This window comes from Scyliorhinus torazame, chromosome 21, assembly GCF_047496885.1.
Source record: "Scyliorhinus torazame isolate Kashiwa2021f chromosome 21, sScyTor2.1, whole genome shotgun sequence".
Taxonomy (NCBI): Eukaryota; Metazoa; Chordata; class Chondrichthyes; order Carcharhiniformes; family Scyliorhinidae; genus Scyliorhinus; species Scyliorhinus torazame.
This window is the reverse complement of record NC_092727.1, coordinates 92,846,673-92,870,686: the sequence shown is the minus strand read 5'-3', so window position 1 is coordinate 92,870,686 and position 24,014 is coordinate 92,846,673. Positions and strand designations below refer to the sequence as shown.

At 44.8% G+C, this 24,014-nt stretch overlaps 2 protein-coding genes across 4 annotated transcripts in view; both read right to left on the bottom strand.

Moving 5' to 3' along the window:
• Positions 1–610: 610 nt before the first annotated feature.
• LOC140398409 (uncharacterized) lies at positions 611–8,434 on the bottom strand. The gene is made up of 2 exons (XM_072487067.1): positions 6,912–8,434; positions 611–3,300 (listed from the first exon to the last, which is right to left on the bottom strand). The coding sequence occupies exon 2, from the start codon at positions 2,992–2,994 to the stop codon at positions 1,120–1,122; it is 1,875 nt and encodes a 624-aa protein (XP_072343168.1). The 5' UTR covers positions 2,995–3,300; positions 6,912–8,434; the 3' UTR covers positions 611–1,119.
• Positions 8,435–19,509: 11,075 nt separating this feature from the next.
• LOC140398408 (uncharacterized) overlaps positions 19,510–24,014 on the bottom strand; it is a 68,393-nt gene continuing 63,888 nt past the window's right edge. For all 3 annotated transcript variants that reach the window (XM_072487063.1, XM_072487064.1, XM_072487065.1), the window contains one exon: positions 19,510–23,417. In XM_072487063.1, coding sequence (XP_072343164.1) covers positions 21,674–23,417 — 1,744 coding nt within the window. In that variant the 3' untranslated portion in view covers positions 19,510–21,673. The remainder of the gene's footprint in view (positions 23,418–24,014) is intronic.

Here is a 24,014-nt window from a genome sequence, read left to right as displayed (position 1 = left end):
CATGGCGAAGGCAGAAGGAAAAGAGTGCCCCCACGGCACAGGCCTGCCCGTGGATCGGTGAGCCCCAATTGCGGGCCAGGCCACCGTGGGGGCATCCCCCCGGGGCCAGATCGCCCCGCGCCCCTAGGACCCCGGAGCCCACCCGCGCAGCCTTGTCCCGCCGTTCGAAAGGTGGTTCAATCCACGCCGGCTGGCGTGAGTTGACAGCGGCGGGACTTCGGCCCATCGCGGACCGGAGAATCGCCGGGGGTGGGCCCGCAATTCCCGCCCCCGCCGAATCTCTGGTGGCGGAGAATTCGGGACACGGCGGGGGCGGGATTCACGCCGGCCCCCGGCGATTCTCCGACCTGGTGGGGGGTCGGAGAATCGCGCCCCTGACATCCGAAAATAAAATTCTGTTAAAGTGCAAGGAATCTCGCAGCGTGTGGTCGATGCTTTGAGAGGGCGGACAATTTCTCCCTTCAGTGTTGAGGTAGTTTGCGTACAGCAGCAAATCCTGTTGCAACGAAGTGTGTCAAACATGTAAATAGCAGTTGGGGGTTGTGAGAAACACCGCTCACCTTTTAATAATTTACACTTAGTCAAATTCTGAAGAAGTATTTATTATCGATCTTGCAAGAGCGGGTGCCGCCAGTAAGCAACAGCAGACACACAGAATTCACACAGCATCACTTTGTTATATACAATCCATGAAAATACAATCCGTGAGAAACACATCCCACACACTATAGAAAGGGCAGTTCCCTTATCAGTGATCCCTTATTTGGCCTCCCCCTTGCATAGTGGTTTCTGTCAGCTCCTGGTATATCCTTGGACCGTCAGTTAAAGATAAGAATGAGGCCCCCTGCTTGCACCTGCTATCTTCCTCCTTGCTTAGCAATTTCTGTTATTGTACATCCCGTTCTTCCCCGAAGGTCAGCCTTGTACATAGTTACAACAACTCGCTCACTATAGCTTACTCAGAACTTGACATGTTAAGTTTCCCATCAGGCCTCATTGTTGACATCTTAATTGTGAACCAGAGTTTATACATGTAAAAAAAACACAAAATGTTCATTTCTCACAAATCCCCCTTTTTTTCTTTTTACTCTTGTTGCTTTTTACACTTTGTAGCCTCTTCTAACCTACCCCAAAATTGTCCAACATCCTCTCAACTTCCCTTTCTATGGTGCCGTCCTCTCCTTCAGTCTTCCCTCTTTCTAGTAGGCAAATTGTATCCTGGCCTACTTTACCCAGGGGTAATGGCATCTGCTTGGTCAAGGATGTTTCGATGAGCCTCTGCACCAAGCCTCTTACGCACGTGATGGTGCAACAGCCTATTGCCGCCAATGCTCCTATCACCACGATGATGGAGGTGAGGATGAATACAATTAACCCTTTCCATTTCCCAAACATTGATTCAAGCCACCCAGTCATGGATGTGTCTGTCCCTGAATTGTCTGCCATTTCCTCAGCCAGAGTGGTTAACCCTTGTAGCGCACGGGTAATCGATCCGTCGGGTGCCGTGTTGTTGGGGATAAACGTGCAACACTGTCCCTTAAGCATAACGCATACACCACCTTTCTCTGCCAAAATCATATCCAGAGCCAATCTATTCTCCCAGGCCATTCTACTGGTTGCGTCCAGTTGTTCTGCTATGCCCTTCACGGCGTCCCTGGTATAATTGATGAACCTCTGTTGATTATAGTATATATAGTTTATCCAATCCACATTCTTATTGATCGTAACCCACCAGAAGAGGGATTCGAACCCAGCTGCAATCTGATTTCGGGCTTTGAACTCATCTGGTACTCCTCTGGGAATGCCAACGGGGTCCAGGTAAATACTGTCATCAAATGAGGTGGGTATGCCCCGTTTAGATCGTTCCCCTTTTACACGCCCCCTCTCCTCTTGTCTTTCATTGGCTATACTGAACGGAATGGCTAGCTGAACTAATGCGCATGTCCCTTTCCATTGGGGGGGTAGAGTGGGTCTTCGAATCTTTCCTCCGCAATACCACCATATATCCGCACGTGGTATTTTTAGTGATGAGTAATTGCTCTGGGTGGTCACGTTCTTAGTCTCAATACAAGTCTTGAGTTCTCCCATATCTTTACTTAGCCCCGTATCAGAACGACTTATACACGATTTGTGATGCGTCACGGTAACCAAGAAGGAAGGAGGGTTTGCTGATAGTTTCTTATTAACAGGAGGAAACATCAGAGATAGGGCAGTGCAGGTCTTGTTGCCCCAGGCTGTCTCATCTTGGTACAAGGCAATCATGCATTCCATGCTCCCTCTATTGTCTGTCCACCCCAGTGGAAAGGGCTCCAGGTGGGCCTGTGGTCTACCTGATGCACAAGCATAACAATTGTCTTTCTTCAGCGTCTGGGCCAAATACCTCACCCACTCAATCCACGCATTCTGTCCCTCATAGCCGGTCTCTATCTCAAAGGCTTGCTCTAAATCTTTCACTTCAATTATTTTGACTCCCTGTCCTTTCTCCGCCTTGTCGTTCCTAGTTCCATTAGTGGGAGTTGCTCCCTGGTCTAATGAGGTACGGAAGCAGCATTCAGTCTTGCCATTTCTCATGTTTACCCCGAATATCTCATGTCTATGTGAACAAACCTTATTGCCTGTCTTGATCCAGGCCGTGTGTTTTACGGTGATGTATACGGGGTGACAAGTTCCAGCCTTGCACGTTGAGGGGGGATTTCCATTAATCTGGTGAATGGATATGACCGGTGGTGCCCCTCTGGGCAATTGGCAGAACCTTTTCAGCCAACCCTCCCTCTCCATAATCATCCCCCCTCGGTAATAATGAAGAGAATCTACCCTAAACTCCTTTCCCTTCCCCGCTGACTCGCAGTCTATGAGGGTGCATAGATCAGTCCGTATTACCTGAGGGTACCGACTTCCTGGGACTGTCAATGTAGCCATACGACCAATTCTGAACTCACACATCATTAATATTATTATACATTGCATAGTCCATTTTAGCTGTAGTTTCATCATATTATTGAACAGTTCAGGATTTAGTGTCTTTTCAATCTTATCTTAAATGGTTCCTCAGTGGCCTCCACATGCCATTGTTCCTGTTCAGGTGGTGATTTAACGGGACCCTTCGTTCTGCTGTAATGAGTCCAACCTTTTTCCGCGGTTCGTATGGCAGTCTCTGTGGTTAACAAAACCAGGAACGGTCCGTCCCAAGTGGGTTGAAGCTTGGTTTCCTTCCACGATTTCACCAGTACCCAATCTCCTGGTTTAAATTTGTGGACTGCGAATTCAAGGGGAGATGTCTGCGCTAGCAGTCCTTGTCTCCTGAGGAATGATAATGAGGAACAGTGCCAGTATATATTTCTTTCCATATTTATCTTTACATTCTGCAATGGGCCAGTCTCCCATTGTTCCAAGGTATGGCAATCCGAACAACATTTCGTATGGGGACAACCACAAATCTTTTCTTGGAGCCGTTTGGATTCTTAGAAGGGCTATCGGTAAGCATTTTGTCCAGGGGAGCCTAGTTTCTAGTATTATTTTTGACAAATGATTTTTAAGGGTTTGATTCATCCTTTCCACCCGCCCCGATGAGGGGGGGTGCCAAGGAGTGTGGAAGTCCCAATTTACCTCCAAACATCTAGTAGTGCCTTCTTTAATAGAATCGACAAATTCATCTACAGAAAACCTAAATGTTTAATAAGTTATTGTGTTTGATATTTTAAAACAAATGTTTAGAATTAGCCTGGAAATTAAAACTTAAAATGATGTGGAAGCTGGTCTTAAAAAAACCAAAACAACTTTGATTAAAAAGAACAGATCGTTCAAGGACATTTGATAACGGGAATTTGGCAGCAATCCAACTTTTATTCCCAGTCGATGAATTTGAGCTAAAATACTATTATTGAAATGTTACTGAATCAGTAGTATCAAATTTGATTAATTTATTAATTATAATAATTATTTTGAAATGCCTGGTTGTTGGGCCCCTGCGGTTGGCAGGGTTGTATGCTATATTGGGAACTTGCCGGACGGGGAACTGACACTGCGGTTGATAAGACCTTAGAGGTAAAGTGACTTCCCCTGTGCGAGTCTATATTTTCTACCAACCCGTATCGGGGAACTATTTGCTCCAGAATGATTTTAGAGACTCTGCCTGCGGTGGCGGTGGTTGTAGGGTAAGCTTATTTCAGTATTTGCAGCCTTCTCTGTAACAAACTGTCTCTCTCTCTCTCTCTCTGTATTGAAACACTGACTCCAGGCATGTTGCAGCCTTCTCTGTCTCTCTCTGTATCCCTCTCTCTGTCTCTCTCTGTCTCTTTGTCTCTCTCTGTCTCTTTCTCTCTCTGTCTCTCTGTTCTCTCTCTCTGTCTCTGTATCTCTCTCTCTCTGCCTGTCTCTTTCTCTCTGTATCTCTCTCAGTCTCTGTCTCTCTCTCTGTATCTCTCTCTCTCTGTTCTCTGTATCTCTCTCTCTCTGTCTCTCTCTGTCTCTTTCTCTCTCTGTCTCTCTGTATCTCTCTCTCTCTCTGTTCTCTGTATCTCTCTCTCTCTGTCTCTCTCTGTCTCTTTCTCTCTCTGTCTCTCTGTATCTCTCTGTCTGTCTCTCTCTGTATCTCTCTCTCTCTGCCTGTCACTCTCTCTCTCTCTGTATCTCTCTCTCTGTCTGTCTCTCTCTCTCTCTGTCTCTGTATCTCTGTCTCTGTCTCTCTCTGTCTTTCTCTCTGTATCTCTCTCTCTGTCTCTCTCTCTCTGTCTCTCTCTCTCTCTCTGTTCTCTGTATCTCTCTCTCTGTCTCTCTCTGTCTCTTTCTCTCTCTGTCTCTCTGTATCTCCCTCTCTGTGCTCTGTATCTCTCTCTCTCTGTCTCTTTCTCTCTCTCTCTCTCTCTGTCTCTCTGTATCTCTCTGTCTCTCTGTTCTCTCTCTCTGTCTCTCTATGTCTCTCTCTGTCTCTCTCTCTGTCTCTCTGTTCTCTCTCTGTCTCTGTATCTCTCTGTCTCTGTCTGTATCTCTCTCTCTGTCTCTCTCTCTCTGTCTCTGTATCCCTCTCTCTCTGCCTGTCTCTCTATCTCTCTCTGTATCTCTCTCTCTCTGTCTCTCTGTTCTCTCTCTCTGTCTCTGTATCCCGCTGTCTCTGTATCTCTCTCTCTCTGCCTGTCTCTCTCTCTCTCTCTGTCTCTCTCTCTGTCTCTCTATGTCTCTCTCTGTCTCTCTGTTCTCTCTCTGTCTCTGTATCTCTCTGCCTCTGTCTGTATCTCTCTCTCTGTCTCTCTCTCTCTGTCTCTGTATCCCTCTCTCTCTGCCTGTCTCTCTATCTCTCTCTGTATCTCTCTCTCTCTGTCTCTCTGTTCTCTCTCTCTGTCTCTGTATCTCTCTCTCTCTGCCTGTCTCTCTCTTTCTCTGTATCTCTCTGTCTCTCTCTCTCTCTCTGTTCTCTGTATCTCTCTCTCGCTGTCTCTCTCTGTCTCTCTGTTCTCTGTATCTCTCTCTCTCTGTCTCTTTCTCTCTCTCTCTCCCTCTGTCTCTCTGTATCTCTCTGTCTGTCTCTCTCTCTCTCTGCCTGTCTCCCTCTCTCTGTATCTGTCTCTCTCTCTGTCTCTCTCTTTCTCTCTGTATCTCTCTCTCTCTGCCTGTCTCTCCCTCTCTGTATCTCTCTGTCTCTCTCTCTCTGTGTTCTCTGTATCTCTCTCTCTCTCTGTCTCTCTGTTTCTTTCTCTCTGTATCTCTCTCTCTCTCTGTTCTTTGTATCTCTCTCTCTGTCTCTTTCTCTCTCTCTCTCGCTCTGTCTCTCTGTATCTCTCTGTCTGTCTCTCTCTGTATCTCTCTCTCTCTACCTGTCTCTCTCTCTCTGTATCTGTCTCTCTCTCTCTGTCTCTTTCTCTCTCTGTATCTCTCTCTCTCTGTCTTTATCGCTTCCCCCTGTCGGGTGTTTATTCTCCCACAGTCCCATGCCTGCTCTTCTAATCATACCCCTTTCTTCCCCCGTGAATAGGATACTCATAATGGACATTAATTTGGTCCATGTGTATATATTAGGACCTAAGAACTGATTGAATTGTTCCGCCAGTCCTAAGGTGTCTTCCATTAACGTACATAGATATCTTTTTTTTTGAATGCTCTGACTTCTCCTGAATTTAAAGGAGAATTTACAAATCCTACTTCTCCCTCTCCAATAGGGACTTCCCGAAGGAGGTTCATTTTTAAAATTTCTGGTTCCTTTCCCTGTCCTTTCGTGGATCTTAATATCATTTGACTCTCTCCTTCTTGTTCAGGGACTTTCTCTGATTTGCCTTTATTCATTTGTTGGTCATTTGGCGAGTCCTTGTCGATTGACTTATTCTTATAAGGGGGTGGCAAATTATCTAGGACGTCCCATTGTTTAAGAGGGGCTGTGGGAACGTCTTCGCCCTGTGGGATTAATGGATATATTCGGGTGGCGTTCCTGCTGGGAAGCCAACAACTCGCGTAACTTACTTCTTTATCGGAACAGGGTTTTTTATCATTGATATATATTCAAAATTTGACACACCCAATCTTCGTCCGAACCATATTTCGGCCAAAAGACTGAGGGTTTACGGATTGCTTCTTTTATCCATATGAAGCAACAAAATTTTATCATTGTTTTCCTGTCCTTATTTTTTTTGTACATGGCTCTCAAAATCCCAATTCACTAACATCCGACCCACTGGACTTTCTGGTGGGATATCCTTAGGGATTTTCTTATCGGCGCCGTCTCCTTGTTTCGAGTTTTTACTTCCCATTGTAATGTAATCAACTTTCACTTATTTCTAAGTAAAGTGTCTAGTTATGACCGGTCCGTCAAAACAATCACAATTCTGAAAGTACTTATATCATCAATCCGCCCATACACTTATGCGGATGTCTAGATACAAACTGAAGTCAACAAGGTAATACTTAAAAGTCGTTTTTCTTACCTTGCTCCGTGCACAGAGTTGTCTGACTTTCACTTTCACGGCGTGCCTGCCACTATATTCCGTTATTTGCTTCTTCAGAATGACTACCCTAGGAAGGTGTTCAGTTAACCGTGGGTAACTACTCAAGATGAAGTACGAGACCGTTTAAATAACGGGACGCGACTTCTCGGTTCCTCTTCAGCCGCCCCCCTCGATCAATGAAAACTATCCCGGCCACGAGCCCCCAATTGTGAGAAACACCGCTCACCTTTTAATAATTTACACTTCGTCAAATTCTGAAGAAGTATTTATTATCGATCTTACAAGAGCGGGTGCCGCCAGTAAGCAATAGCAGACACACAGAATTCACACAGCATCACTTTGTTATATACAATCCATGAAAATACAATCCGTGAGAAACAATCCGTGAGAAATACATCCCACAAACTATAGAAAGGGCAGTTCCCTTATCAGTGATCCCTTATTTGGCCTCCCCCTTGCATAGTGGTTTCTGTCAGCTCCTGGTATATCCTTGGACCGTCAGTTAAAGATAAGAATGAGGCCCCCTGCTTGCACCTGCTATCTTCCTCCTTGCTTAGCAATTTCTGTTATTGTACATCCCGTTCTTCCCCGAAGGTCAGCCTTGTACATAGTTACAACAACTCGCTCACTATAGCTTACTCAGAACTTGACATGTTAAGTTTCCCATCAGGCCTCATTGTTGACATCTTAATTGTGAACCAGAGTTTATACATGTAAAAACAACACAAAATGTTCATTTCTCACAGGGTAGCGACCAAAGAGTCGCTGAAAGTAAAGAGCTGTGTGCAGAGGCTGTAACAAAGAGCATTCTTTAAACCACCCGCAAAATGAACAGATCAGGGGAAACAAAGACCTGCCAGAGACAGTAAAGAGTTTTAAAAAACCTTTCCAAATCAGTGATGGGAACATGGGGTGCGTATGAGCCGCGGCAGAGCAAGAATGGGTGGAATCCCCGGGTAGGGCGGTGATCAGTGCCGTTGCTCCATTACCAGAGCGTGGCTGACTGAATACATAGGGGGTCCTCAGGCAGGGCAGGGATTAGCGCCGTTACTTCACTGCCTGGGTGACCTTACACGAGCGGAAAGTATTTGCAAAAATATGGACTCCGACAATGTGCGGAAGAGTAATCATGACTGCATCAAGAAATTTATTGGACAGGCGACATTAATTAAACATCTGAGACCGGAAGAATAAACGGTATCAAAAAATTAAAGAAATAAAGGCAGGCAGGCTCCATCAGAAAATAGGACACCGTAAATCTCAATCGGTTCCTTTTTCTCATCATCTGGACACCTCAGGGTTCCATGTCAAAAAGCGTTGTAAAAGGGTTACCATAACGGGAGTCAGACTCTGAGTCATCACCATCTCCTGGTTGCCAAACTCGTGTCTGGTGTTTTCGTGCCGTGGCCGCGTGGGCCGTTGTGGGATCTGAATCGTCGTTCCTTATCAATCAACAAGAGTTATCGCGGTGCCAAGAGGGAATTGTAGGTCAGAAGGGGCGGTAGCTGCAAAGGGCAAATTTCTATCGTCAGGCAGTGGCGCTAGTTCTGGTTGTGGCAATGAAAGGGGGTATGAGGGGCCAAACATATCTTGGTCAGGGTTTCTGGGGCTGGAGCGACTGGGGCCTGGGCGGTTGTGCCATTGGTCGTTGATTTCAAATAAGTCTGGAGCGCTGTCGCTAGCGTCCGAATCAAGTTCAAGGTGGAAAGTCGTTCCTGGGGGCGGAGACGAGGTCGGGTCTGTGGACGTGTTGTCCTGGCTGGGGGAGGGTCGGACTAGGTTGTCAGTGGGCGGGGCGTAGTCGTCTGCTATTGCCAGGGAGACATGGTGTGAGTAGCTGCACTGGGTTGCATAAACCTTAAGTTGGTTGATATGAAATCATCCTGACTTTCCATTAGGATACGTTATTTTATATACCGAGGGACTTACTTTATCTGAAATTGAGTAGGGTCCTGCAAATTTAGGGGAGAGGAATGAACTGGGGTTATATAGGGAGCCATCACCTGCTGACCAACTGTATACTCTACTGGGTGTACTGTTTTATCAAAGCAGGCCTTACTCTGCGTTTTCCTAACGCCGAGTCGGACAGCTGCAGCGAGCTGGGCAGCCTTAATATTTTCCATTACCTGTTAGACTGCTTTTTCGTGGGTGAGGGCGGTGACTGTGGGGCTGGCCAAATCAAGTCCTAATAAATATTCAGTTCCTTTCATGGGTCGTCCGGTCATAAGGGTGTGTGGGGGGGGGGGGGTGTGAATCCTGTGGAACTTGATACCGTATTCTTAATAAACATAAGTACAAATGGGAGAACTGTGTCCCATGTAATGTTGTGCTGTTGCACCATTTTCCTGATAGTCGCTTTTAGGGTTCAGTTCATACGTTCCACAATGCCGCTGGATTGTGGGTGATGGGTAATATGGAATTTTTGTTTTGTCCCAAAAATCGTCAAAACATTCTGCATCACTCTTCCTGTAAAATGCGAACCTTGGTCCAATTCAATGTTGCGGGGGAGTCCCTAGCGTGTAAATATTTGCTGTATTAAAATCTTGGCTGCTCCTTTAGCCGTGTTTGTCCTGGAGGGAAATGCTTCCACCCATTTTGTGAAGGTGTCGATCACTACCAACACATATGTAAAACCTTTTCTGCAGGGAGGGGGAGGGGACCAATGTAATCGAGCTATAAATTTGTCCATGGGCCATTAACAGGTCGGGTGTGCCTTAACTGACCTTTCCTGGAATATCTTTATAGATTAGTTTGTGCACAAATTAAACAGTTTTCGATATAATGCGTGACGTCTGCTTTTAAATCGGGCCACCAGCACAAAGATCTTAAGTGGGCAATGGTGGTTTCTATCTCCAGATGTCCGTGTCCATCGTGAAATTGGCAAATTATCTGGTTCCTGTCCTGGGTGGGGACCACATAGATTCCATTCTTTAAAATTATTCCATCCTGTACCATCAGTGTGTCCTTGAATTTGTCGTAGGGGGCAGGGAAGTTACCGTTTAAAATTTGCTGAAGAGTGTCGTCTTCTTTTTGGACCGGTGCTAAATCTTGGATATTCGTCTGTGAGACCTGGACTGTGTGTACTGGGGCACTCTCGGGGGGGGTGCCAAAAGAGACCGTGTCGTGATCCTGCCTTTGCTAGGGCGTCTGCTTTTATGTTACCGGGTGGGGAGGAATGATGATGGCTTCAAACCTTTATGATGTCATATGTGCGGTCTTCAGCTGTGTCAAGAATGTGCTTCAGTAATGGCGCTGAGGGTAGGGGTTTACCGGCGGCGGATATGAATCCTCTAGATTCCCACAGGTGCAGGAATTCCGTCAAACTGTTACAGACATATAAACTGTCCAAATAAATATCTGCGGGGGTCAGGAAAGAATATGGGTGCTGCACTGTATATACAATTGCTGCAATCCTAAGTGACCTGGTAATTTTAGCGATATCTCCAGCGCGTCTTCCACATATATACCACATCCTGTAATCCTTTTTCCATTGTCAATGGTGGAGGAACCAAATTTTTAAAGAGTTATCCGTGGTCGGGGGATTCGGTGCTTTACTACCTACACGTGGGTGCAGCGATTTTGGAATAAAGGGTCCTGTCTGGTGTTTGGCTGCAATGATCTGGCACTCACGTGGGGTTCCTTCATACTGCAAATTATCTGCTAAAAATGTGTGCGTCTTTGTCCTTGTTACTGTGATGTCCCTTCCTTGTAAGAGTAGGGTCCAGTGCGCTGCTCTAATCTGGCTAACTGAACCGTCCTTTAACCTACCATCTAACAGTAGTTGCGTTGGGGTGTGCTCGGTTAAAATCGTTACGGGGTTGAGGCCTGTGATGTATGCGAAGTACTGAACAGCCCAAAAACTGCGAGCAAGTGCCTTTCGCAGGCTGAAAATCCTTGCTCCACTGGGTCCAAAACCCGTGAGGCATAGGCTACGGATCCTAAACGATCGTGCCTTTCTTGGAGTAGTACGGCCGATAGGGTTCGGTCGGTGGTCGCCATGGCGTATGGGGAGTGTGGGTCTGGTACCTGCAAAGTGGGGGCTGTACCTAGGGCGCATTTTAATGCATCAATGGCATCCGTATGCTGTGGAAGCCATTCCCAAGGGGCGTCCTTTTTTAGGAGCTCGGAAAGTGGGGCTGCCTTGGTGGCGAAACCGTTTATATGGTTCCTACAGTAACCAACCAGTCCTAAAAATGACCAGAGTGCAGTGACATTATGGGGCAAGGTAAATTTAACAATCAAATTGTCGGTGGAAAATGGAGGAGGAGTTGTGGAAACCTTGCGGAAGGCATGTCCACGTATATTGCAGTCCTTGGAACGTGAAGGTGAATTTTTAAAAAAAAAATTATTTTTATTCTTATTTTTATTCAAATTTTTATCAAAACATAATTTTTCGCATAACCGTTAACAACATTTAACACAAGGTAATCGTTAACATTATATACAGAAAAAAGAACAAGAATATGTTATATTCCCCCCCCCCCCCCCCCCCCCCCCCCCGAGTTGCTGCTGCTGCTGACATTTAATACTCTCCTAGAAAGTCGAGGAACGGCTGCCACCTCCGAGAGAACCCCATCATGGACCCACTCAAGGCAAACTTTATTTTCTCGAGACTGAGAAACCCAGCCATGTCACCAATCCAGGTCTCCACACTCGGGGGCTTTGAGTCCCTCCGGGCTACCAGGGAGGCAAAGGCCAACACGTCGGCCTCTTTCGCTTCCTGAACACCCGGATCGTCCGACACACCAAAGATCGCTATCTCTGGACTCGGCCCCACCCGCGTGTCTAAGATCTTGGACATTGCCTTAGCAAGTCCCTGCCAGAATCCCTTAAGAGCCGGGCATGCCCAGAACACATGGACATGGTCTGCTGGGCTTCCCGCACACCTCGCACATCTATGCTCAACCCCAAAGAACTTGCACATTCTGGTTGCCGTCATGTGTGCCCGGTGGACCACCTTAAACTGGATTAAGCTAAGCCTGGCACATGATGATGAGGAATTAACCCTGTTTAGGGCATCCGCCCACAGGCCCGCATCCAGCTCCCCGCCTAGCTCCTCCTCCCACTTGCCCTTATGTTCCTCCACTGGGGTTTCCTCCGCCTCCTGTAGTTCCTGGTAGATGTCCGACACCTTCCCCTCATGGTGCCGGAGACCACCCTATCTTGTATACTGTGTGGCGGTAGCAACGGAAATGTCACCACCTGTTTCTTAAGAACGGCACGTACCTGAAGGTATCTGAAGGCATGTCCAGGGGGCAAATTGAATTTCTCCTCCAGTGCTTTCAAGCTGGGAAAAACAGGTCCCCCATCCTTTTAATACCTGCCCTATGCCAGCTTTGAAGCGCTCCGTCAATCTTGCCCGGGACAAATCTGGGATTGTTGCGTATCGGGGTCCAAACTGAGGCTCCCTCCACCCCCCTGTGTCTTCTCCACTGACCCCAGATCCTTAATGCCACCGCCACCCCCGGACTTGAGGAGTAGCGCGCAGGCAAGAACAGCAGAGGTGCCGTTACAAGTGCCCCTAAGCTGGTGCCTTTACATGACGCCGCCTCTAACCGCACCCACGTCGACCCCTCCCCCAGTGCCCATTTCCTAATCATGGCTATATTAGCCGCCCAATAGTAACTGCAAAAATTCGGCAGCGGCAGATCCCCCCCCACCCCACCCCCCCCCCCCCCCACCCCCCGGACTGCGCTCTAGATACAGTCTCTTTACTCGCGGGGTCTTATTTGCCCATATAAATCCCGAGATGATTTTGTTCACCCACTTAAAGAATGACTTAGGGATGAAGATGGGAAGGCACTGGAAGACGAACAGAAATCTGGGGAGGACCATCATTTTAACGGTCTGCACCCTCCCTGCTAGAGAAAGCGGAAGCATGCCCCACCTTTTAAAGTCCCCCTCCATCTGCTCTACCAGCCGGGATAAATTAAGCTTGTGGAGGGCATCCCAGTTCCGAGCCACCTGTATACCTAGGTACCGAAAGCTCTTCTCCACCATCTTAAGCGGAAGCTCTCCCAGTCTCTTCTCCTGCCCTTTAGCTTGGATCACAAACATCTTGCTTTTCCTCTCGTTTAATTTGTACCCCGAAAAATTGCCGAAGTGCCTCAAAATCTGCATGACCTCCCCAGGTACTCCCATTCCACCCGGTCAAAGGCTTTCTCTGCATCCATCGCAGCCACTACCTCCCCACCCTCTGAGGGCATCATAATAATGTTTAGGAGCCTCCGTACATGGGAGTTCAATTGTCTGCCCTTAGCGAAGCCTGTCTGATCCTCCCCTATCACCCCTGGGACACGGTCCTTAATTCTAGCAGCCAAAACCTTGGCCAGCAATTAGCCATCCAACTTCAAGAGCGATATCGGTCTACAGGACCCACATTGTAGCAGATCTTTCTCCCGTTTGAGAATGAGTGAAATCGAAGCCTGTGACATTGTTGGGGGGAGGGTCCTCTTTCTTTAGCCTCGTTAAAGGTCCTTAGCAGGAGTGGACTCAACAGTTACGAAAATTTCTTGCAGAGTTCTACAGGATAGCCGTCCGGCCCCGGGGTCTTGCCCGACTGCATACTCCCTAGACCCTTAACAATCTGTGAAGGCGAATTTGTATTGGCAATTCTTATCTAATGGAACGGACCAGAAGCCATTGCTAATGTCCAGTACCATAAAATACCTTGCCTGTAGCCCCTGCTTTAGCATTGTTTCGGGACTCGTGGCAACAGTGGGGCTGCTAATGGAGTTACTTTATTGAGTTGTCTGTAATCGATGGTCAGTCTCCATGAACCGTCTGGTTTCTTTATAAGCCAAATTGGGGCATTGTTTGTTGAGGCTACGGGCCGAATCACACTTTGATCTAATAAGCTTTGAATTACTTTTGCAATTTCTCCCTCGGCTTGCTGTGGGAAGCCGTATTGTTTCTGGGGCTTGGGATCAGGACCTGTAATTGTTACTGTTCCCGGAATTTTTCCACAATCGTGCTTGTGCTGGGGGAAGGATGCTTTATGTTTTCTTAGGACCTCTCTAATCGCCTTATCTGTACTAATGGCTTGCGGATCAAACCAATAGTCGCCTACGGAGCAGATTCTATGTTCGTAGTCTCCTACTGTGAGCATGGCGGGGGCTCTCGCTGTTCTAGCCATTTTCCAAACACACTTATTCACGGGGTCAAAGGAACGGTTATGTGAACTCATGAAGTCAATCCCTAAAATGTGTTCTGCTGTTTGGGGCAAATCTACTAAAACCATGGGGTGCTTGGTATTAATGTTTCCGATTTGATTATCTACGGGGGCTGTAATATATCCCTGCTGGATATGTCCTGTAAATCCGCTAAGTGAGCTAGTGTCTGTAGTGGGCCATTTATCTCGCTGAAACATTGTGCGGGACCCTCCTGTGTCCCAAAGGAACTCTACGGGGTGTCCCCGGACTGTGCCTGTGACTACTGGTCAACCTGACTTGTCCCAGAACCAAGTTGGGGAGTCCGAACACTGTCAATCTGTGCTATTTATGGCAGAATTGGCTGGGTGGGTGCTAACACTGTGTATAGGCCTGGCATTTTTGCTATGTGGGGCGTTCACTTGCTGATTCAGGGGGGCATTGCATTTGTGGGCATAATATCCCTTTTGTCCACAATTATAGCATCCCTGTGCTCTGTGGTGCCGTCCGCCATTTCTACCTTTGTTTTCCCATGCGGGATCCTGATGTGTCCTTACTGGATTCATATTTGCTTCTGCCTTCTCCTGCTCTGTCCTTTTATGTAGGGATTGTTCCCAAGCTCTAGAAAGCCTCTTCAGAACCCACACTTCATTATGTGTGGCGTCTGAGGGGTCATAATTCACACAGGCTTTTTGACTTCCATCTGTGGCGTGGGAGACTAAAATATGGGTCCATTTGGTTGTGTTTTCGACATTTAAGTGTGCACGGACTAAATCTCCAAATGTCGCTTTAAAGTGTATCCAAAGGCATCCTGCGTATGCAGTCGGATGCTCTCCCTTATTTTATCTGCAGCGATTTAGACCTTCTACGGGATCTCCTCTGTTATAACCAATTGCATCTAAAATACCTGCCTTCCTGTCCTGGAGGCTTCCTCCTCCTACATTCTGTGGATTGGGTAATGCTGAACTAATGGATGGGTCAAGGCTCATTAGTATAAGCTTCACTTCCACCGGTTCATCCAGACCGTACATAACTGTCTGTTGTCTTACTCGCTCAAAGAAATGATGAGTCTGCTGTGGGTTGGAATGGTTCTATTTTGTCTCACGTATCTCTCAATTGTGTTCTTCTATCGGTGATTTGCACTGCGTGGTGATTGGATTCATGGGGTTGTGTGCTGCCTGTGCAGTCGGTGGTGCGGGTGCTTTACCTTTTGGGGCCTGAGGGCCTCTATTCTGATTCTCAGTGGCCTCTACATATCTATGGGCAGTTTCATTGAGTTCCTGCCAATAGGGGCCATTTTCATGGTCTAAATTTGGTCCAAGGGTGTCTCTGTAAACATTTTGCACTGAAAGCAGTGACTGTAACCTTGAAATTTGCTGCCTGCATTTGGCGTAGTCCACTGAACACTGCCTTTGTTCCGTTGTGGAACTGTGGGGTGCTCGTAAAGCTGCCTTCAAATCTGCACATTGCTTCTTTAACTGTTCTACCTGTTGTTCCATCTCTTCTCTTACCAAAACTGCGCGTTGTGTATCTTGGTAGGCCTTATCGTCTGAAAGCTGCTGAGGTGAACTATACAAGATTGGTGTGCCCGTTTGACATCAGCCATCTCCTTGTCTTTTGCTGCTAGCTGCTCTCAGAGTTGCTCAGTAACTTTTTCACACTTGCTAACATTTCCCTCACTCGTCTCCTCTTTCTCCACAAGCTGTCTGCGCAGCGTCCTCACAACCTCCTGTGCCTCGCAATTGTGCCAGACAGGACACGATTGCCATCGGCTTACAAACTTTTCCTAAACTCTTCTTGTGTATCTCGGTTAGGTTGTCCCACCAAGTTTGTCCGATACTACCAGGACCTGACTCTTCATTCGAACAAACCTCAGACCAAAGGGGCCATCCTTTCCCCTTTAAGTATTTCCTTAGTTCCTCTTCCCATACGGGACACTGCTCTGCTCTACTGGTCGCTGCGACCTCGGGTTCCTGTGGGTTCATAAGGCGTTCCATTGATTTTGCTGCAATTTCTACGAGTATCTCTTTTCTGTATCCTAAATTTGAGACAGGGGGGAATAGGGCGGCGATGCAAACAGCGGGTATAGCCTAAGCTATTTTCCAGTTCACAAAACTCCCGATAGTTTTTACACAACAAAATCTAACAAGTTTACCTTATATCCCTGTTAGTACGCATGCAAATTACTACACACTTCTGAATCTTGGAGGTTTGATCAATACGGGTCTTACACTTGTGGTTTCTTTCACTTTTCCAATTGGGTTTCTAATTTAACGTTTTGTGGGTTCTCTCGGAGTGACAAAATTACTTCTAGGTCGAGTCCCGTCAGAGGTCGCCAATAATGTTGCTCTTTTTAATGAGTGGAATACTATCCCACTGGCGTCGCCAATAATGTTGCCAATTGACAAAAGAGACACCAATAATGTTGCCAAGTCTGGTGTATCTACTTTAGTCAGATATTAGTCTGACTGTTAATAATGAGGATCTTGCTTTCAGAGTCGCCAGGTATCAAATGATACCACCGCAAGGTTCAACCAGATATCGATCAAAGACCCAACAACCAGTCAGTTAGTTCAAGTTCAATAATAGTTTATTTACACACCAGATTAACTCACACATGCAACATAAAAACACTACAAGCTAAATTATACCTAACATTACAACAACCTGTATTTAGCTTCAGGCACCCAGCTTTGACAGAGGAACAAGGCCTTTGTTGGGATCTGGAGTGGCTGGGTCTGGTTCTGCTAGGCTCATTCATTTGGTAGCTGTCGTTGATCTTGAACTTACTTCTGGTCGTGGTGCTGCAGTTGGCTTGAGGTATATGCCGGGCCAAAGAGTGCCAGTGTGCCAGGGCCAAAAGAGATCGAACACATGGCAGTGTCTCTCTTTATCCTTTGGGGACTTCGCGCTCTTTTGGGTGTTCCTTAGCTTTGGACCCAATAATTTGGCAGGCTTTGATTACTGCCTTAGATTTGAGCCAATGAAGGGTCAGGTGCCTTGATGGCTGGGCGTGTCCTGAGTGGTCATTGACCTTGGCTGTTTGGGCTTCCTGGGTGAAGGGAGTGGCGCTGATGTGTCTGGATCTGTATCTGATACCGGAGTACAAGTCTTTTGTCCTGGGGAAATGGGCCATTAGAATGTAAACCAGCTGGGGGTTTTGATAGTGTCTGGTTCTCTAGTGGCAAATATACACTTAAGCTCGGAGATCGTCTGGATCCTGCATTGGCCATATTTCCCTTGATTCTTTGCAAGTGGCCATATTTCCCTTTGTGAGTGGCCATCCCAGATGGCTACAGAAGGAGGAGTGGGGGTGGGGGTGGGGCGCTGGCCAAGGGGGGAATTATATTGATTTACAGAACGAAGCATTGGCTTATCGCCATCTCCCGGATTCCCTGGATGAATATCCCACCAGCAGACAATTCAACGGACAAAAGTAAGTCCGCTTTTGGGCGCGTTTGGCGGGGTGTTTCTCAGCAGCTGCAGCATAGAGAATCACCTCGCTTTTCAACAGCACTTTACTTTTTTGGCCTCAGGGAATTTCTCCATGGCCACACTCAAGAGATTCCTAAGCTGATCTTGCTAGCAGAAACGGCCCCTCGCAGATCGGGGCGCCATATTGAACAGTAGAACTGATCTCCTCCTCTCCCCTCTCCTTTCAGGCTCCCCATCAGCTTTACTGACCCCCCCCCCCCCCCTTCATCTCCACAACTTTGTTGAGGCCCCTGCGAACCCCCCTCAAATGGGAAAGGCCCAAACCCTGACAGTGCCAATCTGGCACCAGGTGGCAATGCCTAGATGCCTGGGTGCCATGGGGAGTGCCAGTGTACTACCCTGCCCTGTCTCCACCACCCGGGGGTCTCTAATGACCTGCATGACACTCTTCCCCCTTCCCCCCCCCCTTCAAGATGCCGTTCCGCCTGGTCCACATTTATGTAGACCAGTACGAAACAGTGCCTTGGCGAGGTCTCGCAGGCATGGCTGTTGACACCCAGATGCCGGATGAATCCAGCGTCTCGATATTTAAATGAGCCCAATGGCTCATTTAAATATGCAGATCACACCAGGCGGAGCATGTCAGGAAACCGGGGATTGGGCCGGAGCCCAATTTGGGGTTCTCGCACGATTTACCTGTTGCGGCTGGATCTGCGCTGGGCCTAACAGTCACTGACTCGTGCCCATAGATTCTGTATATGAAACCCATCAAGACCAGCAAATAAAGCAGTACTTACAAAAAGCAATGATTTCTGAAAAAAGAGCTTTCTATCATAATGAACAATTTAATTCCCGGTTCCAATCCCATTCTTAGCTGACTACCCGACTGCATTCAAAAGCAATATGGATTGAAGTACCTTTCCCAACAGTAAGTTTGAAAGGGAAACAAGCAGAATGAAACACTCTTAATTGGGCAAGTTGAATTTTAAAAAAACTAATTGAAGAAACTAATACAATTATTTTGGTTAAATCAATTCAGGTAGAAGAAAGCAACATGTAAGAAAGTACTAGGATTAACTGTCGCATGAAATTATTTTTTTAAAAGTAGATTCACCACTCAGCACGATCTTTCAATGCTTCCAGTCTCTGTATATGTATCCTCCAACTAAGTATTTGGTAGACTGAAACAATTGTCGTCTTCATGACAAACTCCGTTCCCTAGCCACCAATCTCATCTCTCTCCCGAGCCTCTACCTGCGGCTGAACTGGACTATTCACTATCTTGGGTGTCATATTGAAATGAGCATCTAATCATACATTCATGCCTTCAGAGTGCCTATTTCCAGCTCTGTAACATGACCCGATTATGTCCCTGCTTCAGCTCATCAGTTACTGAACCTCTCAACCGTGCTTGTGTTAACCTTAAACTTTACTATGCCAAAGCAGCCCTGTGCAATACAACAGTATTACATTACATCTACCCTCCAGAATCTCTGCAGCTGCATCCTAACCTGCACTCCACTCCCATTCACTCATCACCTGCTCTCAACCAAAGTTTGATTTTTAAATGTTCATCCTTGCTTTCAATTCCCTGCAAGCCTCATCCCTTTTTATATGCAATCTCCTTCAGCTCCACAATATTGAGATAAACATGCTGCACTAATTTTGGCTCTAGCCCCTCTGATTTTGATTGCTCCAACAATGATAGATGATCTTAGTTGCCAAAGCTGTAAACTCTGGAATTACCTTCTTAAACCTTTTTACCTCTTTCTTCTTTTAAGATTCTTCTTAAAATCTACGTCTCTGACCAAGTTGTTGGCCATCTGCTCCAAAATCCTATGTGGCTTGGTGACAGATTTTGTTTTAGTGCTCCTGAGATTTTTTAATACATTAAAAGCACTATATAAATACAGGTTGTTGTGAACGTGTACTGTTCCACATAGAAGGAATCAATAGTACTTTCATTTTTAAAAAAAATCACTTATGAACAAAGCTGTATTTCAACATTTATTTCAATGATTTTTCACAAAACCAGTGTACATTCCATGATTAAAACTATACATTTGTACAGATTTCAAGAGTTCCACTCTTCACTCCATGTAAAGGAGGATTAAAATCAAGGAAGCAATTCTGTTCTTTGTCAAAAGAGTGGCATCAAGTACAGAACTTATTCACTAAATTACTTTAAAAGTTTGAGTTTTCCAAACCAGAAAACCATTGAGATGTTGAAGCTGGTACTAATGCAAATGTCAAGTTGGAATAATTTTTAAGTAATACCAACTAAATTTTTTAGTAACTTAAAGATGAGGATAATGCATTAAAATTATGTTTAAAAAACTGGCGAACCCAATGTACAGTTAGTCAATCTAATCCAGCATATTTTGTATCTATCACGCATCGCCTGATAATTAAGATCAGGAATCGCAACCACAATCTGTTCATCATGTTCACATTTAAAATGCCAACACCAGAAAAGCAGCAAGTGCTACTTTGAACAAAAATATTTAATTGACAGAATTTTGGGTGATAAAAGCTATAACAGATTTACTGCTAATGCTCCTTTAGAATTAGCAGAAATCAAAGGAAACGGTTTAGGTTTCAAATTAATTACTGAAACACGCCAACCTAATAGACTTAGACTAAACTAGATTTCAATTTGAATGGGAGTGCTCAGAGCTCATAACATATCAGATGTAAACTCTATGATAAGGGTGCATATATGTTTTTTGGGGTGAGAAATGGAAAGAGTAAACACTTCTAACAAAATAAATTTTACAAATCAGTCTCGATAGAACTAGTTCACTTCTTCCATCTCCTCACCACACCGGATCTCCTTTACACAAATGGAAATAGCACAAATTCCCATCCTTTCCTACTAGACATACCGATTAAGTAGGATCTGAGCCAGGAGAACCACCAGCGAGACAAAGAATTCAACATGCATTTGGCCATGCAGCTATTCACTGACATCAAAGTTGGCTAAATGGTATTTGGGTGAGTGGAGTACAATACATAAAATATCCATCCAGCATCTCCCAAACGGATACAGATTTGTGTTTCAGTATAGCAAGGAGATAACTGAATGACTTGTGCCTCTTTCTTGCTTATAAATTAAGTTGGGGGGGGGGGTTGCTTCCAATCTTCCCTGACATCTACTTGCACGGTTGTCTGTGTTTAGTAAATAGAATTGCCAAATGCAAATTTACCACATTGGGCAGACTGCCAACAATCTCTTCCTCGATATAGAAAACTGAAAATGTTGCAGGAAACAGAATGCCTATAATTAATAAATGCTAATGATTTTATGCAACATTTGTCAAACTAGCTCAAAAAGGAAAAAGGTACAAGACAGCCAGCAGTCACAATAAATCAATTTCAATCATAAAATATAACTGGGTGAATGTATTTGCTGTGCAGAATATATGTCATACTGTTGCTTCAAAAGGCTGCCAACATCACCTCACTAATTAACTTATTTAACACATTATCCATCGGGCGAATGCTACTCAGAAGAGCGAGCAATTTTGGAGATAATGCTGAGCACATATGAATGTTAACAGAGACAAGAAGTCCACGCAACCTGCTCCTGGACCTATACCAATGCACTTGAAAGTTCGGTTAGGATGTGGACAATAACTAAAGGGAACCGTTCCTTTGTGGGTGTAGAGGAGAACTCAGCTTTTCCACTGATTCTATACCGAGTTGTGGCACAAAGCATCCATCCACTCGATGGAAAACTGCAATGAACTGGATACACCATTGCACTGCTAATATAAAATCTTGTATGCTAGTTTCTTAAGAATGTTTAGATTTTATTTTGTTCTTATTGTATAGTAGAATGAAAACCATGGTAGTGGGGAAAATAGAGATTGCACAAAGGTGGGGTAAAAGCACTCCCTCGTGGTAAAGTAAGCCATGCCATAACTAATTGTAGACCAACATACACTACTTAATCTATTGTTCTATATTTATTAACTCGGAGTGAAATTGGGGCAGAAATTGAATCAAAACTCATGTATTAATCTGGAACTTGCAACATTGCAGCGTTTATAATGCAGTTTCTGAACCCTCCAGCTCTCAAAAGTAAAATAATTTACAATTTATAAAGTATGATGAAAGAGTCAATAGAATCTTTCAAGTAACTGTGGCATAGTAGTATTAATTAGTGTAACTGTCAAGATAGGGCACAAGTGTTAAATAACATGGTGGACTTGTTTTAGTTTGACAGCTTGTTATCCCTTCTTTTTTGATCCTGTCTGCTTCAGCTTTGTCTTTTAGTACAGAATGTAATCGAGTCTCATACTTGGAATCTTTCACATTAACACAAGTCTTTCTCAAGAGTTCCAAGTCAATAGATTGTTCTTTGGTACTGGCTTGAATATTGCTAAGTCTTGAAGACAACTGAATATCCCATTCAGATTCTGATGAAGATATATCTGTGAGAAATATGCTATTTTTAAAAGAAGAATGACAGAGGTTAGTTTGGTTGACAGAATTTTTACATTGACTTTCATCCACTTGAAAAGTAGCTTTTTTACATTGGAGAGTGTCAGATCCCAGAGATTTGTGTGCCTTGGTTTCAAAGGAAGAAAACAGACGCATTATAGTATTTCCTGCCACATTTGTGTGTTCAATTTCCTCATCGGTTTGAATTTCAGCTTTATCCTTAAGCAGAGTTTCATCATTAAGGCCAGATTGGTTGCTTTGAGGTGCTACACTTTCTGCATGCGGAGGAGCTGACAGCAACGCTTTTCCAGCTTGACCTGCTGCACTGCTTAAAGGGATTGTCTTTTGCTCTTTGTCATGCAGAAGAGTGTTCCTTGGATGAATACACCAAATTTCTTCTTTTAGTTCCTGACTAGCTGTAGACAGAGTATTTGGTAGGCTGCTTGTTTTTTCTTCACAAGTCCAAATGGCTCTTTGTGGCTTCTCCAAGTTTTCACATTCATTTTTGGCACTACAGCTTTGATGGTCTACCAGGCTCTCTTTACTATTCAAAGGCTCATGTAAGTTAAACTTGGCAGACAAATCAAAGTGGTCCCTCATGGAGATGTTCATAGAACATGTAGAAGGAAACATAGTTTGTTCAACAAAAGTATGAGAAGTAAAGATTTTATCCAGATCAGATAAATAAAGCAGGTCAGCATGTGGTTGGAAAATATGTTCATTGAAGTAGCAATTGTTACTTTTGCTGAAAGAGAAACAATCGCCTCCAACAGTCAAATCATCCAATTTGCATCTTGGACTCCTCTTGATTTGGGAACTGGTATTGTCAGAGCGTTTGCGTTTTTTGTAACTACAGTTGGTATCTGTGGTAACTATATCACAATCCATCTTCCATGAGTCTGAATTGGCCTCTACACAACATGGAATTTCTTCAGATTCCATATGCTGCTTTTCATCTCTATGGCAACTTTCTGAAATTTCCCCATTAAAACCATATGAAACTCTTTGCACAAAAGTATCTCTAGCGTCCATTTGTTCATTAGGTATGTAGCTGGTTGCTCTCTCTGCTGGTACTCCTGTGTTGAAATCCAATGAACTACAATTTGGGGATTTCACCAATAACTGTTTGGAATACACAGCTATTTGATTAAAGGAGCTCAAAGATGCTAGTTCATGATCCTGTTGAAGAGAGCAGGATCTGTGTCCGTTAAGTTCCAGTCTTTCTTGGATTAGCTCATCCTCTGCTTTGCCAGATTTCACATCATGCACTTTTGAATTCTGACCATTCTCATCAATTCTTTCCAGATCTTCTACAGGTAAATGTACCAGTTGGCTTGCAGTTACAGACTCAAGTGAAAGTTTTTCTCCTTCAAGAACAAGGTCATTAACAGCCTGCAATGATTCCATATATATTTTGGAAAGTGAGCTTCCAGAACTTGAAACAGACTTCATCGATCTACATTAAAAGCAGAAATCTATTTGAAAACACAGGTTAAACAGACATAAAATTCAATATACCTGAAATCTTGTCATTGTTCTGAATAATTTTAAGTAAAATTAATGAGTTCAACTCCTGGGCTTTGAAAGTTTGATTACTAAAATCTGTTGGCCAATCAATTTCAAAAAGTGCCATGGTGTTGAAAGGAAAAAAATAAATATAAACACACAAAATAGAATATTTTCTATTCTTTCAGAGCTAATCTTGATTTACAAGTAGGTGGGAAAAAAATGACCCTGCTATAAAATCCTTTTTCGTTTTTAGAATTACACACTGATGCACACATAGGGAAACATAGAAGTTACAACACTGAACCAGGCCAAATCAGGAGTCAGTGTTGACTTTCATCCTCCATGCAAGTAAGTAGTTCCAATCATATTTATCCACCCAGTTCCTATATTTCTTCAATCTCATTTTTTTTAAGAAAGTGATGTTTCAGGTACATTCCAACAAGGATGAAAGGTTAAGTGAACCAAAGTCAGGGTTCCTTGGATGATGAGGGAGAGAATATGATGCAAAAAAAAAAAAAAAAAAAAAAAAAAAAAAAAAAAAAAA